General features: G+C 39.1%; 1 protein-coding gene across 4 annotated transcripts in view; it reads left to right on the top strand.

The window, feature by feature from the left end:
• The window catches only part of APP (amyloid beta precursor protein), a 295,049-nt gene that overhangs the window by 208,077 nt on the left and 62,677 nt on the right, over nt 1-24,295 (top strand). For all 4 annotated transcript variants that reach the window (XM_064273133.1, XM_064273132.1, XM_064273131.1 and 1 more), the window contains 2 exons: nt 16,202-16,330; nt 17,146-17,245. In XM_064273133.1, the coding sequence (XP_064129203.1) occupies nt 16,202-16,330; nt 17,146-17,245 (229 nt within the window). The remainder of the gene's footprint in view (nt 1-16,201; nt 16,331-17,145; nt 17,246-24,295) is intronic.

Here is a 24,295-nt window from a genome sequence, read left to right as displayed (position 1 = left end):
ATAAAAAAAAATGGGGCTGGATACCACAGTCATGCAATATTGAGGTTTTCTGCTATTTTGTTAAGTTACCATCTTTTGTCTGAGCGTTTTATTTAAATTCTAACATATGGCTTGACATGACACTTAGCTCTGCAGTTTAGAAAATGCTGGAAGATTCTAAGCCTCTTCTTGAGGACTTTTATACATTGCTTTTGAAAGAATTGGATCGAAAACCTATCAGATATAGTCTAAGGAAGTTCACTCCTTGTAATTGGAGCCATAAATAACATGTTTCTACAATCTCTTTTATACATTACACAGTGCCTAGAAAATATAAAAACTTTTAGTAAATGTTAGTTGGATATAAATAAGTTAATTAAGCGTGTTTTGATATCTGTATATTCTATAGATATTACCACTCATAAAATAATTATTCTCCTAACCTGACCAAATTCTACCACGGGGTCCCAGACTTAAGAGACAGGAAACAACATGCATTATTTCCACACTGGCTCTTTGAAGCTCAAGTTTAATCCATCTTTTAGCATTTTATTTCTGTGTGGTTAGAATTCTTGCTCTACTACTAATTGTATTTTGTAAATTCCTAGGTGTCTTAGTTACCTAGTGCTGCTACAGCAGAAATATCACAGGTGGATGGCTTTAACAAACAAGTTTATTTTCTCACAGTTTAGGAGGCTAGAAGTCCAAATTCAGGGCACTGGCTCTAGGGAAAGGCTTTGTCTCTCTGTCAGCTCTGGGGTTAAGGTCCTTGTCTTTTCTGAGCTTCTGCTCCTGGGCAAGCTTCATGTGGCTTCGCATCTCTCTTTTCCCATCTCTGCTTCTCTCACTTGCTTGTTTAATCTCTTACATCTCAAAAGAGATTGCCACCCTGCAGTAATCCTGTCTTATTAACATAACAAAGAAAACTCATTCCCACAAGGGATTATAACCACAGATATAGGGATTTACAACACATTTTTGGGTGACGCGATTCAATCTATAACATCTTATCTATATGTATTTTATTTTTAGAATTTCCTTTTCAGTCGATTATGTGCCTTAGGCTGATAGTTACAGTGAATGACCAGCCTAAAGGTACATTGTTTTGACTCAAATTTAAAATCATGAATGTATGTATACATGTACACACACACACATACTTTTTTTTTTCTTTTAGTTGAAATAAATACTTAAAATATTAAAATATTACTATGGTTAAAACAATTATATTTTCTCCAGATGGGGGGAAAAAATACAGTACAGTGTCTTTTTATTGAGGACTTTAACTCTCTTCTTACTCTGTTCAAGGGATAGGGATTCTGAGGACCAATCCTTCAGTCTTTCCACTTCCCTAAAAGTGTTCAGAAGAGGTAAATTCCTCTTCAGTGCTGCATCGCACACAGGTAACATCCATCACCCTTGGAGGCCTGTGAGATACCAACCTTCAGGACTACTAGAGCTAAACATATTTTCATTTCTCCAGTCTCAACAATTGCATGCTTCTGGCTTTTCACTTGGACGAGAGCTCATATTCGGTCTCCTCATAGCCTCATGGAATATGAGCTCCATAGTCTCTGAGTCTCCTTGTCTCTCTAAGGGGCCTGTTTCTTCACAGATGGAGAGAATAGGACAAGGATGCCAGCCTATTCAACACTCTGTATTCTGAAGAGAAATTAAGCTTAAAGTGGGATTCTGCACAGTTAAATCAAAGACTAAATAGGGATTTCTGTTTAAAATAAACTTTCCGGTATAGGCCTAAGTCTAAAAAAACTTAAAAAAAAAAAAAAAAAAACCATTGCCGTTGAGTTTATTCTGATCCATAGGGACCCTGCGGGACAGTAGAACCGCCCCATACGGTTTCCAAGGAGCTGGTGGATTCGAACTGCTGACCTTTTGGTCAGTAGCCATAGCTCTCAACCACTAAGCCACTAGGGGTTTCCAGAAAAACTTAGAGGAGTCCCTTATTTTAAGAGTTAAAATGCTTTAAAATGAGAAATAAATATCCAAGCTTTTTTTTGTTTTTACAGAGACACCGTTTAAATCTTCCATTAGGCAGCACCATGGTTATGATCCTGGCTTTGACAGCCTTTTCATATTTCTGATTGGATGTATGAATTAGGAAGCATTTTCTTTTCACATTTTTTGTTGTTGTTGATGATTTTTTTTTCTTACCAATTAATTTTTTTTTGAGATGAAATTCACATAACAAAATTGACATTGACCATTCTGATAAAAAACATTTCCTGTTTGTCTGTCTAGTCAGGGAAGTCCCAGTGGTGTAGTGGTTAAGAGACATGGCTGCTTACCAAAAGGTCAACAGTTTGAATCCACCAGCCAGTCCTTGGAAACCCTGTGGGGCAGTTCCACTCTGTCCTGTAGGGGCTCTATGAGTCCGAATCTACTCAACAGCAACCGGTTTGGTTTCGGTTTTATCTTGTCAGGGATATTTTTTGTTTTGTTTTTTTCCCAGTGTCTCATAATCAGAGTCATCCTATTAATGATAAAATTTATTTCACACCTGTGCCTGCTGCTCTACACTCAGGCCCTCAGTATTTGAATGAACAAAAAACGTTAGCAATTTCTATAGCACTAGCACATTTTCCTTCCTCGTTTCTGAATAGGTTAGCCAAATGTTACATTTTACTGAGATCTTGGAAAACTTCACAGAATTCATTGGTGGAACATTACTCCAACGATATGTGCAACTTTTAACTAAGAAGCATGGCTTTGTCACTATGTTGAGATTTTACCCAAAGCAATTTGGTAAATTCTTTGAATGCGGTAATAAATGCTAAATAAATGAGAGGGACAGTTGAGGAAGAAATTTGTAACAATTAGTGGGCATTTTGTGGAACCTGATGCACCAGGACTTTCCAACTATATTAATTGTTGACCTGGGGTGTTGAATCAGTGGCAGTTTGGTGTAACTATAAATTGTCTAAGTCCAAAAAGGAAATTAAGCTGCTAAACTTAGCTATTTTAGTTTTTATATGGCATCATTAACTGTTCTTCTTCCTACAACCCGTCATTTTCTACTATTTACTTTTGGTTGCAAAAGAAACATCAAACATTTTATAGAAGGCAACCTATATCTCCATGGTAAATATGGTACATTCATACCAATATACAATAGAAAATAAGACCAGCTGTCCTTGAGTCGATTCTGACTCATGGTGACCCCATGTGTGTTAGAGCAGAACTGTGAGCCATTGGGTTATCTTTTTTTTTATTCTTATTATTTATTTTGTTACTGTTGAGAATATGCACAACAAAACACACACCAATTCAACAGTTTCTACATGTACCATTTAGTGACACTGATTACGTTCTTCGAGTTGTGCAACCATTCTTACCCTCTTTTTCTGAGTTGTTCCTCCCCTGTTAACATACACTGACTACCCCCTAAGATTCCTGTCTAATCTTTTGAGTTGCTATTGTCAATTTGATCCCATGAAGATAGTTCTTAAAAGAGCATAATGTTCAAGGCAGACTTTTTTTTACTAGTTAAGCTAAACTATTTTTTTTTTTTTTTTTTTTTAGTTTTAAGACTTCAGGGGATATTTTTGGTTTAAGGTTTAAAGATTATCTCAGGGCAGTAGTTTCAGGGGTTCATCTAGCCCCCATGGCTTCAGAAAGTCTGGAGTTCATGAGAATTTGAAATTCTGTTCTGCCTTTTCCCCTTTTAGCAGAATTCCTCTATGGAATATTTGATCAAATTGTTCAGTGATAGTAGCTGGGCACCATCCAGTTCTTCTGGTCTCATGGCAAAGGAGGTAGTTAGCTATATATTCCATATCCTCCTCCTATTCCTGACCTTCCTTCTTTCTCTGTTGTTCGAGATGAACAGAGACCAAGTGTTGTGCCTTAGATGGCTGCTTGCAAGCTTTTAAGACCCCAGGCACTACCCATTGAATTAGGAGGTAGAAGCACTGAACAAGTTACTAGGCCAATTAACTGGGATGTCCCATGAAACCATGACCCTAAACTTCCAAATCATGAAACCAAATCCCAGGAGGTGTTTGGTTGTATATAGGCAGCCTCAGCAGCTACTCATTTTTTTTTTTTTTTTTTTGGCATTGTATGTCTGTCACACAGCTTTTGCCAATTCAGCCTTTTACAGATGTACAACTTCTTAACAGCAATTACAATAATCAATTGTGCAACTCTACCATTTATCAATGAGATATTTTATATAAGTGAGTTCATATAGTATTCATCCTTTTGTGATTGACTTATTTCACTCAGCATAATGTTTTCCAGCTCCATCCATATTGTAGCATGTATCAAGACTTCATTTCTCCTACTGGCTAAGTAGTATTCCATTGCATATAAATGTACCATATTTTACTTATCCATTTATCTGTCGATGAGCCTTTGGGTTGTTTTTGCCTTTCGGTTATTGTGAATACTTTTGCAGTGAACATTGGCATACAAGTCTATTTGAGTCTCAGCTTTCAAGTCTTTAAGGGTGTATTACATAGGAGTGGAATTGCTGGGTTGTCTGGTAGTTCTACCATCCACTACCACCATACGTTTTGGGTTGTTTTTTTTTTTAATGGTAGTTCTATTTTTAATTTTTCGAGGAGCTGTCACACTGTTTTACACAACGGCCATTCCATTTTGCATTCCCACCAGCAATGGGTAAGGGCTCCAATTTCCCCATATCCTTGCCAACATTTGTAGGTTTCAGTGTTTTGTTTTGTTTTTTATCTTAACCATCCTAAAAAATGGTTTATCTCATTGTGCTTTTGATTTGCATCTCTCTTATGGCTAATGACGCTGAGCATCTTTTCATGAGTTTGGTGGGCATTTGAATGTCCCCCTTGGTGAAATGTCTATTCAAGTCCTTTGCTCGTTTTATGATTGAGTCATTTGTCTTTTTGTTGTTAAGTTGTCAAAGTTTTATATATATTTTGGTTATTAGATTCTTGTTGGATGTATGGTTTCCAAAGATAGCTCCCGGTTGGTAGCTTGCCTTTTCACTTTTTTGGTAGTCTTTTGATGAACGAGTTTTTAATTTTTATGAGGTCTCATTTATTTCTTTTGTCTTTTACCGTTTGTGCTTTTGTTACTATGTTAGATTATCCATTGTTGGAAGCTAGGCCTGACAACATTGCCACTGCTTTTTCTTCTAAGAATTTTATTGTTTTAGTTTTCACTTCTGGGTCTTTAATCCATTTTGAATTTGTTTTTGTGTATGGTGTGAGGCATGGATCCTATTTCATTTTTTTCTGCACGTGGAAATCCAGTTTTCCCAGCACCAATTATTGAAGAGACTCTTCTTTCCTCATCGAATGGGCTTAGCACCTTATCAAATGTCAGTTGACCCTAAATGTGTGGTTTATTTCTGAACTCTCAATTCTATTCCATTGGTCTATGCATTTATTGTTATACTGGTAACAGACTGTTTTGATTACTATAGCTGTATAGTAATCACAAAGTGAGTCCTCCTACTTTGATTTTCTCTTTCAACATTGCTTTACTTATTTGGAGCCTCTTGCCTTTCCATTTAAAGTTGAGGATTGGTTTTTCTATTTTTGTAAAGAAGGCTGTTGGAATTTTGATTGGGATTGCATTGAATCTGTAGATTGCTTTGGTTAGTATTGACATCTTAACAATATTAAGTCTTCCAATCCGTGAACATGAACATCTTTCCATTTATTTAGTCTTCTTTAATCTCTTTCAGCAGAGATTTCTAGTTTTCATTGTCTAAGTCCTTCACGTCCTGGTTAGATTTGTTCCTGGGTATTTTATTCTCTTAGACACTACTGTAAATTGAATTGTTTCCTTAATTTCATTTCAGATTTCTCACTGCTGATGTATAGAAGCCCAACAGAGTTTTGTTTGTTGACCTTGGACCCCGCAACTTTGCTATATTCCTCTATTATCTCTAGAAGTTTTTTTGTGGACATTTTGGGATTTTCTATATGTAGGATCATATCATTTGCAGATAGAGATAATTTTACTTCTTCTTTTCCAATTTGGATTTCTTTTTGCTCTGGCTTATTGCTTGTGCTATTGCTCTGGCTAGGACTAATACAATATCGAATACAAGTGGTGAGATCGGGCACCCTTGTCTTGTTCCTGATTTCAAGGGGAAAGCTCTTAGTCTTCCTCTATTAAGTATGATGTTAGCTGTTGGCTTTTCATACATACCCTGAATTGTATTGAAGAAGCTCCCTTCTATTCCAGTGTTTTTTTAGGGTTGTCATGAAAAAAGGGCGTTGGATTTTATCAGATGCTCTTTCTGCATTCATAGAGATGATCGTGTGGTTGTTTTTCTTTGTTCTGTTGATATGGCGTATTACGTTGACTCATCTTCTGATGTTGAACCGTCCCTGCATTCCTGGAATAAATTCTGCTTGGTAGCCATAGGGCTTTCGATGGTTGATTTTTCAAAAGTAGATCTCTAGGCCTTTCTTCTGAGGTACCTTTGGATAGATTCAAACCTCCGACCTTTTGGTTAGAAGCCTAGCACCACCCAAGGACTCCTATAAAAACAAAACCAAACCTGCTGCAGACTCCTGTAATAGACGATAAATGAGTTAAAAATCACATGCTGAATTCCTCATCTGCAAAAGCACTTGGAGAGAAGAATACCAAGGTTTTTAAGGCATTCTACCCTTATGTTTTGAATATAATCAAAATTTTGTAAAGCTAATCAGAATGTACTTAAAAGTTAAAAGACTATTAGGTTGAAAAATATCTTTTAGAAATGTAAAATAATTACCCTAGTGGTTCAGAGTTTCAAGTCAGAACTGACTAGAAGGCAACAGGTTTGGGTTTTTTAATTTTTTTGGTTTTATTCACTTATTCATTCTTCATTTATATCTTGTTGATATTTATATAAATTAGTGGGCATGTTTATATAAATTAGTGGGCACAAGGGGACTCTTGAGAGCGCTTTTAAGGACAAACCCACTAAGAAACACCAGGTGGAAAACAAAACGAGATAATTTGCATCTGTTGAAAAAAATCCTGTAAACTATATGCTGAATGGTTCACATGCAATTTTAGTAAAACCTCTAGGTATCACTTCCTTACCTTGCTGTAAATCTTTAGCATGCTCAGTACAGTTCTTGCTAAAGACCAACAAGAAGTATGTACTGGACACTTTAGCATTTCACGTTCTTAATTGAATTAAACAGGAAACCAAGAAGTATGTAGGAAAGGCATTTGCATGAAAGCTGTACTGTGCCTCTGAGACCATATTCATCATGCAGGTTCCCTCCACAGCAGAGTTCCACTCAGTCACTGTCTTCAGATATGAAATAGCTCTTCATTGGATGCTGTCAGAACATACAGTGCTGGAACGTTGTCGTTTGTTCCAGCGAAGGTTACGTATAATATCCATTTTCATTTCGTTCTTGGAAATAGAAACCCATTATGGAAACAGATTTAGTTTTTTTTGTTATTTTAGACAAATGGGTAGCACATTATTTAAAGTTCCAGTCTTTATTCACATGCCTGGAGATACAGACACCTCCCTTAGAGAAAATAGTGGCAGAAGGTCCTCTCCCTGGAATGTGTGCACACACACACAAAAGTTTGCACCCATTTCAGGGGGTTTGCTCAGAGTCTGAACCTTCTCCTTCTGTTATCTGGGGTGGATCTTTTCCTTCTATTATGTGTATTCTTTGCTATAAGTTTTAATAATAAGATTGGACATCCAGTGCCAATGCAACCAGATGGTAGTATTAATACACAGACTACCAAAATTCTGAAATAAGGGGAGCTGGTCTGAAAAAATTGCTAGTTTCAGAAGATTTAAAGATTTGAGACTGATTCAAATTATATGAGAAGAGGTTACAAAATAAGATTTCTTAAACTCTCCGTGTTTTCAGTACCCTTTTGACTAGCCACTGAATTCTTTTTTTTTTTCCTGAGCGTATGAATAATCCTGTTTTAAATGTAAGTATTGCGACAACGTTTTTGTTAAGTGCTGTCGGATTGGTTCCAACTCTCAACCTGTGCGCAACAGAAGGAAACAATGCCTGGTCCTGCGCACTCCTAACAATGGTTGTTGCAGCCACTGTGTCAGTCCATCTTGTTAAGGGTCTCCTCTTTTTCGCTGACCCTCTCTCTACTTTACCAAGCACGATAACATGTCCAAAGTATGTGAGACAGTCTCACCATCCTTGCTTCTAAGAAGCTTTCTGGCTGTACTTCTTCCATTGGCAGTCCGTGGTGTATTCATTATTCTTTGCCAACACCATAATTCAAAGACATCAATTTTCCCGTCTTACTTATTCATTGCCCAGCTTTCACATACATACAAGGTGATTGAAAATGCCATGGCTTGGGTCAGGTGCACTTTAGTCCTCAAAGTGACACCTTTGTTTTTGAACACTTCAAAGAGGTCTTTTGCAGCAGATTTGCCCAATAAATACTTCATTTGATTTCATGACTGCTGCTTCCATGGGCGTTGATTGTGGATTCAAGTAAAATGAAATTCTTAACAGCTTCAGTGTTTTCTGTTTATCAAGATGTTGCTTATTGTTCCAGTTGTGAGGATTTTTATTTTCTTTATGTTGAGGTGTAATCCATACTGAAGGCTGTAGTTTTTGATTTTCATCAGTAAGTACTTCAAGTCCTCTTCACTTTGTCTTCTGAAAATCATTTTAAACTACAAAACAATTCATGTGATTTCTAAAGAAAGGAATATGGATGGGTTTCTCGGTGGAGATTAAATACTTAGCTCAGCTCCTACATTTAAAAAATAAAAAGGTTGTAACCCAAAAGTGTCCATGGAAGCATCTCCAAATGTTACTTTTTTTTTTTTTTGATGTCCTAAAGTGTTTTACTTCTTAACATCTTAAAACATGATGGTGCGTGTGGATTTCTGAGTAGCAAAGTAGGAAAATCAACTCAACTAAGACCATCTCATACCCAGAAAGGCTTAAACTCTCTTAAGTGTATTTTTAAACCTGCACGCAGAGGAGTTTGTACATTTCACATGATATGCTTAAGATTTCTTGAAATACAAGGTGAAGAACTGTGAAAATAATGGACCTGTACCTATTGGTGGAAACAGGAGAGAATTGCTGAACAAGTCACTTACGACCAGGAAATGTTAGGGTGCTCCATAGAGTAAGCCATTTACTTCTTTCTTCTTGGCAAGATTATGCCCAGGGCTTTTAAAGACTGTTGACAGGAAATGGTTCGAGCCTCAAGTGTCTATGATGATAAGATGCCAGATCTCTGACTCAATAAAACTAGAGTGGGACAAGGGGGGTAAATGGTTATGTTCCAGTATATTTCCCACATGCAGTGTCAAGTAAAACTCTCCATATTCAGACGTGTTTGGCACGAGTCAGTCCTGTTATCACCAGTCAAATCTGGATGATACTTACCAGTCCCAGCGACAAACCAAGACCATGTGAAAAGGCAATGCAGCTGAGAAGTGGGGGAGCTAATAAAAATACATTAACTTTTATAGGGAAGGGCCATGACATTTCCTTCCGAATTAACCTATATCAACCTAACACCAAACCACAAGCCATAAGAATATAAGCTATGCTTATATTGAGATAAATGAAATGTAACTTCTTGTTGAGACTACTTCGTATGTGTAGTATCAGATGCCGTTGAGTCAACTTCAGCTCACGGCGACCCCATGTGTGTCAGAATAGAAATGGGCTCTGTAGGGCTTTCAGTGGCTGATTTTTCGGAAGCAGGTGGCCAGGTTTTTCTTTCAAGCTGCTTCTGGGTGAACTTGAACTGCCAAGCTTTCGGTTAACAGCCAAGTGCGTTGACTGTTGGCTCCACCCACGGACTCCTTGTGTGTGGAATACAAGTCAATTAAATGTATTTTCTGGGAAGTGTTCTCAGTTAAAACAGCTACCCAAAGGGTCGCCATACACTGGACAGGTAGATATCAAGCGGGGTTGCAAAATCAGTATTATCTGTGAAAATTGAGAACGCAATTCTTCAACTTACAGTGATGATTATTTTCTACTCAGATATATTATGAAAGATATATTACGCTACTGGAACTGTTTCTGAAATTATATTTAGCTCTAGGTTAGTTTTTAATTTAATTAACAAACCGTTATTAACAACCCAGTCTTACCAAGAACTGTGCTAGGTGGTAGAAATATATTATACCCTTGTTCCCAGAGAAAGAAAAGAGGAAACCATTTAATGATCCAGTACACAAATCCGTTTTCAGGTTAAGCACCTTCTCTTTTGCTCTCATAGAAGACGTTTAAATCCATCTTAGTTATGCCTAGTCTTAACCTATCAGTACATTTCTTTTTGGAATAATGTTCCCCAAAGTCATGTGATTGTGAGGTCAGTTTAGTTCAAATTGAAAAGCACCACCTCAATTGCAAATAGATTCAATGATATTATGGACTAAACACTCTTTTAAAAAACAATAGTGACAATGAAAAGGTCTGGATATAATTTTTTTTCTGGGGTGGATCTCTTCCTGCTGTTATCTCTGTTCTTTGCTATAAGTTTTAATAATAAGATTGCCATCCAGCACCAGCATAACCAGATTGTAGTATTAATTCACAGAATATCTAAATTCTGAAGTAAGGGGAACTTCTCAGAGAAATTGTTATTGCTAGTTACAGAAGATTTAAAGACTTGAGAGTGATTCAAATCATATGCAAAGAGATTTCAAAATAATATTTCTTAAGCACTCCATGTTTTCAGTGTCCTTTTGACTAGCCACTGAATTCTTATATTTATTATTCTCGGTGTTTGAATAACCTGGTCTTAAATGTAAGTATTGTGCCAATAGACTATACCTCTGTAGAGAGACAAGGTTTTTTTTTTCTACCATTCCTGCATGAATTTTCTATATTTTTGAATTAGATTTTTTTGAAAATTCATCCTTCTCTGTGCATAAAGAAACGAGCCCGCCCAGACAATCGGGATTCCTTGTTTTTGTGAGATACGCGATATAGCTCCAGAAACAAATAGCTTGGAGTCCCTGGGACTCTGTATTCTGGCTAAAAGTTAGGAAGGCAATTACTTTTTAATTTTGAATGAAATATGCGTGAGTTGTATACCAAAAGTAGGGCGCTACTTTTAACCCCCTCCCCTCCAAAAAAAAGTTGCTTTTGAGTCAGCTCTTACTCATGATGACCCCATGTGTATCAGAGTAAAACTGTGCTCCGTTTGGTTTTCAGTGGCTGATTTTTCCAAATTGCCAGGGCTTTCTTCTGAAGCACCTCTAGGTGGAACTCTAACCTCCAATCTTTCAGTTAGCAGCTCAGCTCATTAACCTTTTGCACCACTCAGGAAACCCGGTATATTGTCCCATTGTTTCATTGTCATCAAGTCGACTCACAGCGACTCTACAGGACAGAGTAGAACTGCCCCACAGGGTTTCCAAGGCTGTGATCTTTATGGAAGCAGACAGCCCCATCTTTCTCCTGCGGAGCAGCTGGTAGCTTCGAACCGTCAGCCTTTTGGTTAGCAGCCGAGTGCTTAACCACTGTGCCACCAGAACGCCTTAAAAAATATGAAAATATAAGAAAACGTTCTGTTTTTCTTTCTTACCGAAAACTGTTTGTTTCGAGGTGTAGAGACAACTAACCGTTTTACTCGGTACATTTTATCTGTCTACTTGTCAACATTAAGCTAACGTAATTTTTGTTTTTTTTTTTTTATTTCTAAGCATGATTCCTAGAAATGTGTTTTCATGGGCAAACCAACCAAGCAGAAGTCTTTAATTCATTTACCTACGGGCATCCTAATGTCTTCCTGGATTTTCTGATGTCCCGAGGCTTTGCTTATCAAATAGACCCTAGGAAGGCAAGGGTTCTGTTTATTTAGATGGGCCTGTAATGTGCGTCTGTGTTCACATAAACGGCGATGAGGTCAGAGCGGCCTGGGGGCTGCCGGGCTCATTATACGCCCAGGAGAGGGGAATCATGAGAGCCTGTCCTGCAGCCGGTTCATTGTCAAGCTCTGGGGATTTTTCAGGGAAGTTACGAATATATTTCTTAAACTGAAGCACATGAAAAATTGTCAGCGTTAAATGAGACAAGCAGCTGAAAACACATGAACACATTCGCCATTAATTATCCATGTTAACAGAAGATAAGGAAGACTTTAGAAATAGAATCTATGAATGTCTCAAAAGCCTGACTTTTAAGTAATACCGTTAATCATTTTTCTAGCAATCCTGATCTCTAAGCAGATTGACAGGGGACCGTCCTGTCTTACTATTTCCCCCTCCCCACATCTGTTGCATTAGCTAGAGAAAGCCAAGTGCCTAAAGCTGAGGACAGTCAGCGAGAGACTGAACAAGGTGTTATCTGAATCACCTTCTGCACAATTGAAAGAGCTGTTGTTAACATTCCCCCAAAGTACATTCTCTGAGCTTATAAGAACTGTAAATTCAGGTGAGGACTCCCGGTGCACACTCAGTTTTCACATCATTCAGTTTTGTCTTTTTGTGTTCAACTCTGTGAATTATTTTTGTAGAACTGTATTTAACTTGATCCGTTTTAGACTCTCCTGGACAGGCAGGATTTCCTAATGGTTAGGGGCACGAACCATGGAGTGAGGCAGGTGGGCTGCCTGTTCTTGCTCTTAACGCTGAGTAGCTGTGTAAGCTTGGGCCAGCTGTGTAGCCTAGGTCACCTCGGACTCCTTGGTGCCTCGTTTGCCTCATCTGTGAAGTGGCGAGAGCAGCTGGGCCTCTGCCAAAGGGTTGCCATGAAGAAAACACTGCCTTCATATATAAGCAGTCAATAAATGTTAACTGGAGTTCATGGATGGTGGAAACGATTAATGTGCTCAAAAGGTTGGAGGTTCAAGTCTGCCCAAAGGCATCTCAGAAGGCCTGGCAATCTTCTGAAAAATCAACCATTGAAAACCCTGTGGAGTACAGTTCCATTCTGACACACATGGGTCACCTTGAGTCAGAGTCGACTCGGTGGCAACTGGTAGTGAGTGTTAACGACTATTATTGCTTAAGGAAAGGAAGGGGGCTGGAAGTCGGAGGCCGGGACTGAGCAGATGACATATGTGTGTACTGAGTACTTGCTGCGGACTGGACATTATGTTGATGAACTAACAGACCATTTTTAATCCTCACAAAAACTCTTCATGGAAAATATTATCTGAATTGCACAGTTGAGAATATTGAGGCTTCAGTAATTTTGAGACTCTCATATTTATTTTTAAAGGCATAAAAAACAACCCAAACCCAGTGCCGTCGAGTTGATTCCGACTCATAGCAACCCATGTTATAACAGAACAAAGCACCGCCTGGTCCCGTGCCATCCTCAACAATCGTTGTTATGCTTGAGCCCATTGTTGCAGCCACTGTGTCAATCCATCTTGCTGAGGGTCTTCCTTTTTTTCGCTGACCAAGCATGATGTCCTTTTCCAGGCACTGACACCTCCTGATAACATGTCCAAAGTATGTCAGACATAGTTAAGGAGCATTTGGCTGTACTTCTTCAGAGATAGGTTTGTTCTTTCTTTTGGCAGTCCATGGTACATTATTATGGTATTTTTTGCCGACACCGTAATTCAAAGGCTTCAGTTCTTCTTCTGTCTTCCTTATTCATTGTCCAACTTTCACATGCATATGAGGCAGTGGCTTGGGTCAGGTGCACCTTAGTCTTCAAGGTGACATCTTTGCTTTTTAACACTTTAAAGAGGTCTTTCGCAGCAGATTTGCTCAATGCAATGCATCATTTGATTTTTTTGACTGCTGCTTCCATGGATGTTGGTTGTGGGTTCAAGTAAAATGAAATTCCCAACAACCTCCATCTTTTCCCTGTTTATCATGATGTTTATTTGTTCAGTTGTGAGGTTTTTGTTAGCAAGTAGGAACGTATGCCGTTCGTGTTGAGAATGGAAGAAAAAGGAGAGACCCCAATATCAGTTATCGGATATTGCAGCCCCATTCTCTAAATTCACATTTAGCAAATACAGTAATGCCAAGGCCAGCTTGGAACCACGGCGTCCTTAGTGCAGAAGCTTGCTGGTGACAACCCTTTTATTACAGAAACAGTCAAAGGTAGCTAACTGCAAAAATAAATGATGGAAGGGAATCTTTATTTGTAATTTTTACATAAGCTCTTAAAAGAAAAAAACATTTTCACCGAAACAATAAATTATTTTCAAGAGAAAAATAGGAAATAGAGCAACTAAGGAAACACATGAAGCCAGTCAGCTGTACCAGTGAGGGGACAGGAGTGTCATATATAAATGCAGTCAGTTACAACCCTTTCTGTCTTAACCTTGAAAGTAGAATTGTAATAGAGCTAGAGGGGTTTTTTAGGCCTCAGTGCTTAATAGTGAACAGGTGTCAGGGGTATGTGGCATTCTGATTACACAGTCCTCCATACAAACTGTCCTTCACATTTAATAATAGTCGGCCTTTGAGTTCTGACATTTTAAAAATTCATTTTGACTGGTGTATAGAAGCCTACATCTTTTAAATATGTGTCTTATATATGTAGCTTATTGATTGTTGTATGTTTTACTACTGTTAAGATTTAAAAGGCCATCCCCTCATGTGTAAGCTCAACCAGACTTCACAGCCCTAATGAGAATTGTAATGATACACAGCCCACAGCTATGTTTCAAGCTCGTGATGTCTGCCTCCCTTGGGATTATGGAAAGGCACATTTCTTCCAGGATAAAGGAAATGAATAGGGCAGATGAGTCCAGATTTGTTTTATTTATGTTATTTTAGTATTTGTTTGTTTTTTCCTTCAAGTATAAGAACATAGCCAAGCAGGTGACACATTCAGTCCACCCTCTGTGAGTCAGGCTGTGTGTGGTTACATTACCAATAAAGAAAAGTCCAGCCCTTCTGGATCTCACAGTTAGGAGGGAACCAGAAGCATAAATAATAAATGATGTTAAGTGCAATTATGGGGATTTGTGCAGTATTTCTTGGGAGCACAGAGAAAGGGCACCAGTTTCAACCTGGAATGCCAGAGAGCTGGCCCTTGAGCTGAGTCTTACTGATGAGAACGGATTAGCCAAGTAAAAGGGGAAGAAGAGGGCCAGTCCATACACTATTGATAGAATGGACAAAAGCATTGGAACCCCCACCTCTACGCCCCTGGAAGGAATTCCACACCTTCCTGCTGGTGTTCAGGATGCCCTTGACTCTGAGGTTAATAATAACTAGCTTTGCCCAGGGGAACAAAATTCTATTCCCAACATGAGCTTTCATAACTGATTTTTCTCCCCCAAAGGAGAAGAAAGGCGTATCGTTGAAAATCATTTTACAAAATCCTGTAGTAGAATTCATTTAGCAATAACATTGTCGAAGACAAAGGAGCCTCTGTCCTTTTTCATTAGGATGAATGTTTTCAAGTAAAACTGGAATAAAAATGAAGTGGAACCAATTGGGAAAAAAATAGAAGCACTTAAGAAGAAACTTAATTGTTGCTGAAAGAATTAGAATCTGATGGCTTAGAAAGAAGTTAATTAATTTTCAAAGTAGAATAGCTACAGCTTAGCATTGCTCTTTCCTCTGGAAAGATATAATGTCTCTTAGATCTTAACAGTTGTTCCTTAGCCTACAAATTAGTAGTGATTAAGTTTCCTCATTGTTTTTCTGATTTTGATTATTGTACTGTTACAGGCTGCTGCTAATGGGATTATTTGTGCAACATTACTTCTGAGATTCCCACTGGCCGTAGGACTGTGTATATAGAAATGTCCCATATACACCCCTGTGAATTATATTTAAGGAGTCCCGGTGGTGCAGTGGTTAAAGAGCTTGGCTGCTCACTGAAAAGTTGGCGGCTCGAAACCACCAGTGGCCCCATGGAAGAAAGATGTGGCAGTCTGCTTCCGTAAAGATTTACAGCCATAGAAACCCTATGGGGCAGCTCTGCTCTGTCCTGTAGGCTCCCTGTGAGTCGGAGTCGACTCAATGGCAGTGAGTTTGGTTTGGTTAGTTCTATCTGGGGGAGAGAAAGGAAGGATCTAACTTAAATTTGGGGGATTCCAAAATCGACTCTCCTTCTATAGCAGGATGCTGCTAATTAAAAAGAAAACGTTGATTGAATACTGTTGTAGAAATGAAAAGTGGCCAGTTGACTAAGTAATTACCCCATTAAGAAAGGAGTGGGAGAAACATTTAGAAGAGAGACGTGTAAGAAGCTGACTTTCGATGCATTCGCGTCATGGAATGAATTAGTGGAGGCACTAACCTGTGGACCAAAAACATTAGAAGGGATATGTTCTAAAAACCTGAAAAAAAAAAATACGTTTTTTCCTACAGCCCCGTCACGTGTTCAACATGCTAAAGAAGTATGTGCGCGCTGAGCAGAAAGACCGACAGCACACCCTTAAGCACTTTGAACATGTGCGCATGGTGGATCCAAAGAAAGCTGCTCAGATCCGGTCCCAGGCAAGTGTTTGCTGTAATGATTGTTTGACCATCTCATGCCCTTGCTTGGTGGGTGGGTGCTAGGAACTTCAGGTGTTTCCCAAGCAGGCATTGGTGGTGTACATCTATGGCAAGAGCTCTTTAATACCTGGTAAATTCTAAAGGCTTGTCTTAGAGCAAGGCTTATGGCTTACCATTCTATGGGCTATAAAAATAATAAGGAATATAAAAGTCTTAAGTTTCTACTGGTGCTGATTAAGGTACCTTTTAAAACTGATGACTAAAGTGGAGAAAACCAATGTTGGATAAACCAGAACCTCTAAAATGGCTCAATTCAACCATGGCTGACATTCAGAAATTCCACTGCCACCGCTTAATTTAACATGAGCCACAATAATATGGCTTATACTTCCAGATTCGCGAAGGTTGAACACCAGGATTTACCTCTGAAAATTGGCAATTTTACATTCCCTTGAAGAGATTTTATTTAAGAATATTTAGCATAGAATATCCAATCAAATTAAAATTTCGTGTTGCAAAATATTCAGTGAAATGGATCCAGGGTGTCAGGGGTGATGTACGGAATTGGAGAGTATGAATTGGAGTTGGGCAGACAGCATCTTTCAGATCAGCTGAGTTACGTACGAGTGTACGATATAACGGGAAGTAAAGATAGACTTAAAGCATAAGTCTATAGACTTAAAGCATAGCTCAAAGGTCCCATGGTATTTCGTTAGTATTATTTTGGAAGTTTGTATCTGCCTGCGGTGCCCAGTAAGGAAAATAACTATTCCTACTCCCAGAGTGGGCTTACCTGGAGCTGTCTTCTTTCGCAGGTTATGACACATCTCCGTGTGATTTACGAGCGTATGAACCAGTCTCTCTCTCTGCTCTACAATGTACCTGCAGTGGCCGAGGAGATTCAGGATGAAGTTGGTAAGTAAGCTGTTCTTTTGATGCTATCCTTGGAAACATATCTGCCACACACCATTCCCAAACCCATCCGAGGGAGAAAATTGGAAATGTGAGTTCTGCATCGCGGATCGCCAGAGTTCAAATAGAAAGAAAAAGAGCTGATTCCCTTTCACAGTGAAACTCTGCAGGATGGATCTAGCTGTCACTTTAACAAGTCCATCAGTTCTTAACTGTTCATATGTGTAAGGCTGGGAGAAACGTAGCTTGACCTATGATACATTTGTGGAATAATGAGCCACTAGTTACTGGATTATGGAAACCCTGGTGTTGTGGTGGTTAAATGCTACGGCTGAAAATCAAAAGGTTGGCGGTTCAAATCCACCAGGCACTCCTTAGAAACTCTATGGGGCAGTCATGCTCTCTCCTCTAGAGTTGCTATGAATCTGAGTTGACTCGAAGGCAATGGGTTTAGTTTTGTTTTAGTTATTGGATTATGTTTGTCAGCAGTTTTTTTCTAATTTGGTCAATCTTGTAAATATCACCTTATCATGCTTTGGTACTTTACAATTTAAAACAGAATCAACCCTTTCTTCATTTCTTAATTCTTCATCACTTTTCACCTCATAAATGGCACGGCATCTCCATTTTACAGACGAAGAATCTCAAACTCCGATTCTAAGTCACGTACTCGCTTGTATCACACATATCCTAAGTAGCACAGCCAAAGCCAAAGCTGACTTCAAAGTTATTTTCAGTTAAGTCACAACTTTCTTTGATAGTAAAAAAAAAAATCCATGAGTGTTCTCTACACCACACTGTTGTTTAAACTTAAAATATGTGCCACTGTTTTTTTATGTTATTTATGTTGAAATAACTGTAGACTCACAAGAAGTTGCAAAAATAATACAGAGATTTCTGCTGTCGCCATCAACCAGCATCAACCATTCCTTGGTAATGACTTACATGACTGTACAATACATCATGAAAACCAGGACACTGACATTGTGCACCCAGCATCTTTTATGTATCTAGTTCTCCTAATAACACCTTTAAAATTTCATCCCAGGAGCTTTGGTGGCACAGTGTTTAAGAGCTCAGCTGCTAACCAAAAGGTCGGCAGTTCGAATCCACCAGCCATTTCTTGGAATCCCTATGGGACAGATCTACTGTGTCCTATACGGTCTCTATGAGTTGGAATTGACTTGATGGCAACGAGTTATAAATTCTCCCAAATCTATTTTCATTAGAAAGGGAGCCAAGTATCACATATCATAATTCTTGGGAAGCACCCAAAATGTCCATTTTTATTTACCTTTATCCCGTAAAGGTACATAGATGACAATTATGCTACTAGATCTTTCAACATGAAGCAATGTATGTATACTGAAGATCTGGTTCATTCAGTCAGCAAATAAGCATTATGCATGTGTCATGTCTCTCTCCATTAAAAATCATGCGCTTTGTTGATTGGGTTGGAAATAGGTGCAGGCTACCATGTGAGCTCAAAACACCCAAGATGTTGATTAAGGGTAAGATTGCAGAGCCCATTAATATAATTGTTGTCAATAAGTTATATGCCTGTAGAAAAGGTGAATTAGCAGAAGTTGTATGATAGATATTTTTACGACGACAGAAAAAAAGGAGTAGCTTATGCTGCTTATATATGACCAAACATCTCATAGGATTTGGTTCCTTGGCTTGGAGGTTTAGGGTCATGGTTTCATGAATCATCCCAGTTAGCTGGCCCAATATTGTGCTTAGTGCTTCTGTCCACCTCCTACGCCGTTGTGTAGTTCCTGGGGTCTGAAAAGCTGGCAAGCAGGCATCCAAGGTACAACAATTAGTCTGTATTCACCTGGAGCAACAGAGGAAGGAGAGTCAGGAATAGGTGGAGGAAATGGGATATCTAGCCAATTGCCTCCATGAACATCTGCCTCTTTGTTATGAAACCAGAAGAACTGTATGGTGCCTACCTACCGTTACTGAATATTTTGATCAAATATTCCATAGAAGAATCCTGATCAAAAGGGGGAAAATGCAGAACAGAAAGGCAGTTGGAGCCATGGAGGCTGGGTGAACCCCCGAAACTATTACCCTGAGATAATCTTTAAACCTTAAACAAAAATATCCCCTGAAGTCTTTTTTAAACCGAACAGTAGTTTAGCTTAACTAGTAAAGAATGTCTGCCTTGAGGACAGTGTTCTTTTAAGATCTATCCATACAGATCAAATTGACAACAACAACTCAAAAGATTGGAAACTTAGGGGCAGTGAGTGTATGTTAATGGGGGAGGAACAACTCAGAAAAGGAAGGTAAAAATGGTTGTACAACTCAAAGACTGTAATCAAAGTCACTGAATTATATATGTGTAAATTGTTGGTGTATGTTCTGCTTTGTATATTCTCAACAACAAAAATAAAATAAAATTTAAAAAAATAAATAAGAAGCAAATAGCAGTGGAGAGAAGAGCTGTTACAGGCTCTGAAATGAGACCTGAAGTCTCTTTTGGTAGAAGACTTATGGAGTCTACTTAGCCATTTTAAAATAATAGGATTCCAATAAAAGGATTCATAGGGTCGCTATGAGTCGGAATCGACAGCACGGGTTTTTTTTGTTGTTTTTTTTTTTTTAGGATTCCAACATTCAGTAATTAATATAGTCAAAGCTTCATACTTTGTTTCTAGAACGGAAAACAGGTACTACCATTTTCTAGCAATTGGTTTGGAAGGCTGATTAGCAGTATTGGAAATTTTACTTTAAAAAAAGAGTTGGTTAAACACATTTTAACAGAGTTCTGTTAAATACATTTAACAGAGTTCTAAATTCTTCTAGTCTACTGGCAGGAACAAGAAACTAAAATTCAGATGAAAAGTCTTCAGGATTATCTAAGTGCTACAGATAAGTGCAGCCCTGGTGGCGTAGTGGTTAAAAATTCAGCTGCTAATCAAAAGGTTGGCAGTTCGAATCCACCAGTCACTCCTTGGAAACCCTATGGGGCAGTTCTACTGTCCTATAGGGTCACTATGAGTCAGAATCAACTAGACGGCAACAGTTTTTTTTTTTTTTTTTAGAGATAAGTGGGAGCCACAGTTGCTCAGTGGTTAAGAGCTTGGCTGCTAACCAAAAGGTCAGCAGTTTGGACCCACCAGCCACTCCTTGGAAATCCTGTGGGGTAGTTCTACTCTGTCCTATAGGGTCACTGTGAGTCAGAATCGACTGGATGGCAGTGGGTTTCCTTTCGGCTCTTTATAGTTAAGTGAGTGGATTGATGAGTGAACTGTTTTAATTTGGCCTCCATAGTGAATTAAGTCACAGATAGCACTGCAAAATACTGTACCAATGAGAGAGTGACCCTGAGAGCCTTCCCCCCACCCCCATAAGCTGGAACAGTATGATCACTGAAAAGTTCTTTCAAAACTGAGGAAATGAGATGAACTACAATGCCCTAGTTCAAATTCAACTTTGAAATTATACATTCGGATTAATTCTAGAGGTGTAATAAGAATATTTTAAAACTTAAAAAAATACCCAGAATGTGGTAGGTGAGTACACCCATTACAGAAATTCCTCCTCTGAAGTACTTGAAACACCAATTAAAAGAGCAGTTGGCTTATTTTTTACAGTTCATGCCAATGCTATTCTACTCTTTCCTTTCTAACTTAATACTTCCTTGCAAATGTTGTTTGCATTACTGTCAGGTGTTTGGCCTGCATCAGGTGATAATGGTCCCTTCAGTACTGTGTATTAGTGGAAGGAATCAAATATACTTCAGTTTACGCACTTGGAAAGAAGCTTTATAATGTGTCATCCAAGCTTTTGTTGGAATCCCTGGGGTAGAAAAGTTAAATGTACCGAGCTGCTAACTGAAAGGTTGGAAGTTTAAGTCCACCCAGAGGCACCTAGGAAGTGAGGCCTGGCAATCTACTTCTGGAAATTCATCCATTGAAAACCCTATGGAGTACAGTTGTACTCTAACACACATCGGGTTGCCATGAGTCAGAACTGGACTTGAAATCAACTGGAAGAAGGAGGAAGAAAGCTTTTGTTCAGTAGGGGAACTTAATGTTGAGAAAGATCTTACGACAGATCGAGGACAGGAAGTTCCAATTAATTTTTTATTCTATTAAGTGCCTTTAGGTAATGAATACACCTATTAGATATACTTGTAGGATAGAAATTGGTAAGAAACTTGTTAAATATTGTATATTCAGCTCCTCCAATAAGTTGTAGAAAGGATGAAAGAAATCATTACATTCTTAATGAACTGAAGCTGAGATCTTCTAGACAAGTGAATTTTGCCTTATTTTACGAGCTTTTTTTTTTTAATTTATTTTATTGTTGTTGCTGAGAATACGCTCTCACCCTCGTTTCCCGAATTGTTCCTCCCCCATTAACATAAAGTCACTGTCTCATAAGTTCCCTATCTAATCTTTGAAGATGCTGTTGCCATTTGATACCGTGTAGGTAGTTCTTAAAAGAGTACCATGCTGAAGCAGACCTCCTTTATTAAGTAAGCTAAACTATCATTTGGTTTAAAGAATGCTGCAAAATGCTCAAGAATAAGACATACAGTGAGCTTCAGATCTGAAGACAGGGAGGATATTTAGATAATAAGAATATGGAATTTTCTTGCTCAAACCATTAGGATGGATTCAGGGCATGTTACTTTAAAAGATATTTTTGTCATTCTAAGTGTACTAGACACCAAGTCCTGAAGGCTAATCTTTTTTAAAAAATTGATTTCATATGGAATTTCGGGTACTTCCATTTTTAAATGGCTGTTTCCAGAGAGAAAGAGAAGCCTGTGTTAATGACATTGACCTTGCATCAATTAGGCCTGTGTGTCCTCTGAGCACCTGAAAGGGTGCTAAAGAAGACGACTTGCTGGGAGAAAGGCTTTTCTGGATTGAGCTTAGAGGTCCTCTACAGTCTTTATTAATTTGAAGGAACATTTAAAAAATAAGCCACTTTCAAGTAGGGACGTAGGTGAAATGAGGTTGGCTATCAGCACTAGTTTTTGAAGGGGTGGGTGTCTGGTGGTTCCCTGTGTTGCTTATTTTTGTATATGTTTGACTTTTCCATAATGAAAGTTTTTCTTTAGCTCATTTTCTGCATAAGATCTTCACAGACTTCTTCCAGTTTATGTCTTGTATTCTCTCTAACAGTCGCTTACGACATGCTTCGTTATTCATTTGATTTGCATTTATCCACCATTTCTGTGTGTGATTCGGAGTCAGTTCAGTGCAAATAAGGATGATGCTATAACCCAGAGCCGCTGGAAAAAGGACGACGTCTGAGCACACCTGCACACGCACGCCCTCTGTATAAAAGTTTGTGCTTGTAAATGTAGACTGTTAGGATATTAATAGTTAATTAAGTAGTGGTAACAGGTGCTCTATGAATGAAGGATTTTTACACTTCTGAGGAACTGCCAGTATCTTTAGTGACATAATATGTCTGTTTTTAGAACTCTATGTTCCCATTAGGATAAAAAAACAAAAAAAAACTCAAACCCATTGCTGTCGAGTCTATTCCAACTCATAGCGACCCTATAGGTCAGAGTAGAACTGCCCCATAGAGTTTCCAAGGAGCACCTGGTGGATTTGAACTTCTGACCTTTTGGTTAGCAGCTATAGCACTTAACTACCACGCCATCAGGGTTTCCAAAAACCAAAACCCATTGCAGTCAAGTTGATTCCAACTCCTATAGCAACCCTGTAGGACAGAGCAGGACTGCCCCATAGGGTTCCTAAGGAGCAGCTGGTAGATTTGAACTACAACCTTTTGATTAGCAGCCAAGCTCTTAACTGCTGCACCACCAGGGCTCTGCATTAGGATAGGGTTCTCTATTATGGGACGAAGTGTGGAACAGGGGCACGGGGCCACACTAGAAATCAGGAACACTGGGCGGGAAGTTGGGAACTGGCATCAGATTTGTGAGCACGGGGAAGTATGTTCAGAGAGTAGGGCTCAACAAAGGTATGACTTCTGGCCCGGTCTGGTGTTTCACCCAGCATGCTTCCTGTGTAATCCCACCTGTTTATGTGACTTCACTAACTCCAGTAAATCCTGATCCCCTAGGTCTAGCAGCACCTTGTCAGCTGGGTCCTAACACCACATTCCAGACTACTGAAATATGCCACAAGCCCCTCAAACTCCAGTCAGTGTTTGTAAGAAGAGCTCATTTTGTTCCTCTTGAAACTCCCACTTTTTATACACTATCATGGCTAATAGACCCTGGAACCCTGGTGGCGCAATAGTTAAGAGCTTGGCTGCTAACCAAAAGATCGGCAGTTCGAATCCACCAGCCACTCCTTGGAAACCCTGTGGGGCAGTTCTGCTCTGTCCTTTAGGGTTGCGATGAGTCAGAATCAACTCGACAGCATCAGGTTTATCGTAATCGATGGCTCCACCATCCTCCAAGTTGCCTAAACTTACCCATGATACCTTCTATTCCTTCACCCGTGATTTCATATCAAGTACAGTCTTACATATTTTGCCACCTGTATCCATGTGGAATCCCTGCTCTGAGCATCCACTACCTTAGTTCAGAACCTTAACCTTCTCATCAGTTTCACGAGATTGCCGACTTTTGTCTCACTGTGGCCACCCCCCGCCCCAAATTCCCTGCTAAACACAACTACAACCTGCTGGTGGTTCTTCATTGATTGAAATGTTCACAGTCCTAAAACCCTGTGACTAATTTGCACAGGGAAAGAGAGAGAGGTGTTGACATTTGAGCGACAGGCATGTAATGAAATAATGAGTGTCTCTTAGTGATAATGTCAGTGGTCCAGACTCTGTGAAATTTCATTCTGGAGGTTCAGGGCTGCCATATATGGATACGGCAGGTCTTTTAGGTGGAAAGTGGGGACCGATTTCTACCCACATTCCACTTATGGAGCCAAGCACTCTGTCCACTTGAGGTGGGGCTTTCTTGTAGTTCACCCAGATCAGCATGTGGTCAAGTATGAGGGCCCATGAATCCAGGGGTACCATCCCCAATTTGCAACTGAAGACACCGAAGCTTAGAGAGGTCATCAGCTTGCTAAACACAGATAATAAAGTGAT

The sequence above is a fragment of the Loxodonta africana genome, chromosome 20, assembly GCF_030014295.1.
Source record: "Loxodonta africana isolate mLoxAfr1 chromosome 20, mLoxAfr1.hap2, whole genome shotgun sequence".
Lineage (NCBI taxonomy): Eukaryota > Metazoa > Chordata > Mammalia > Proboscidea > Elephantidae > Loxodonta > Loxodonta africana.
This window is presented reverse-complemented; position numbering and strand designations above follow the sequence as displayed.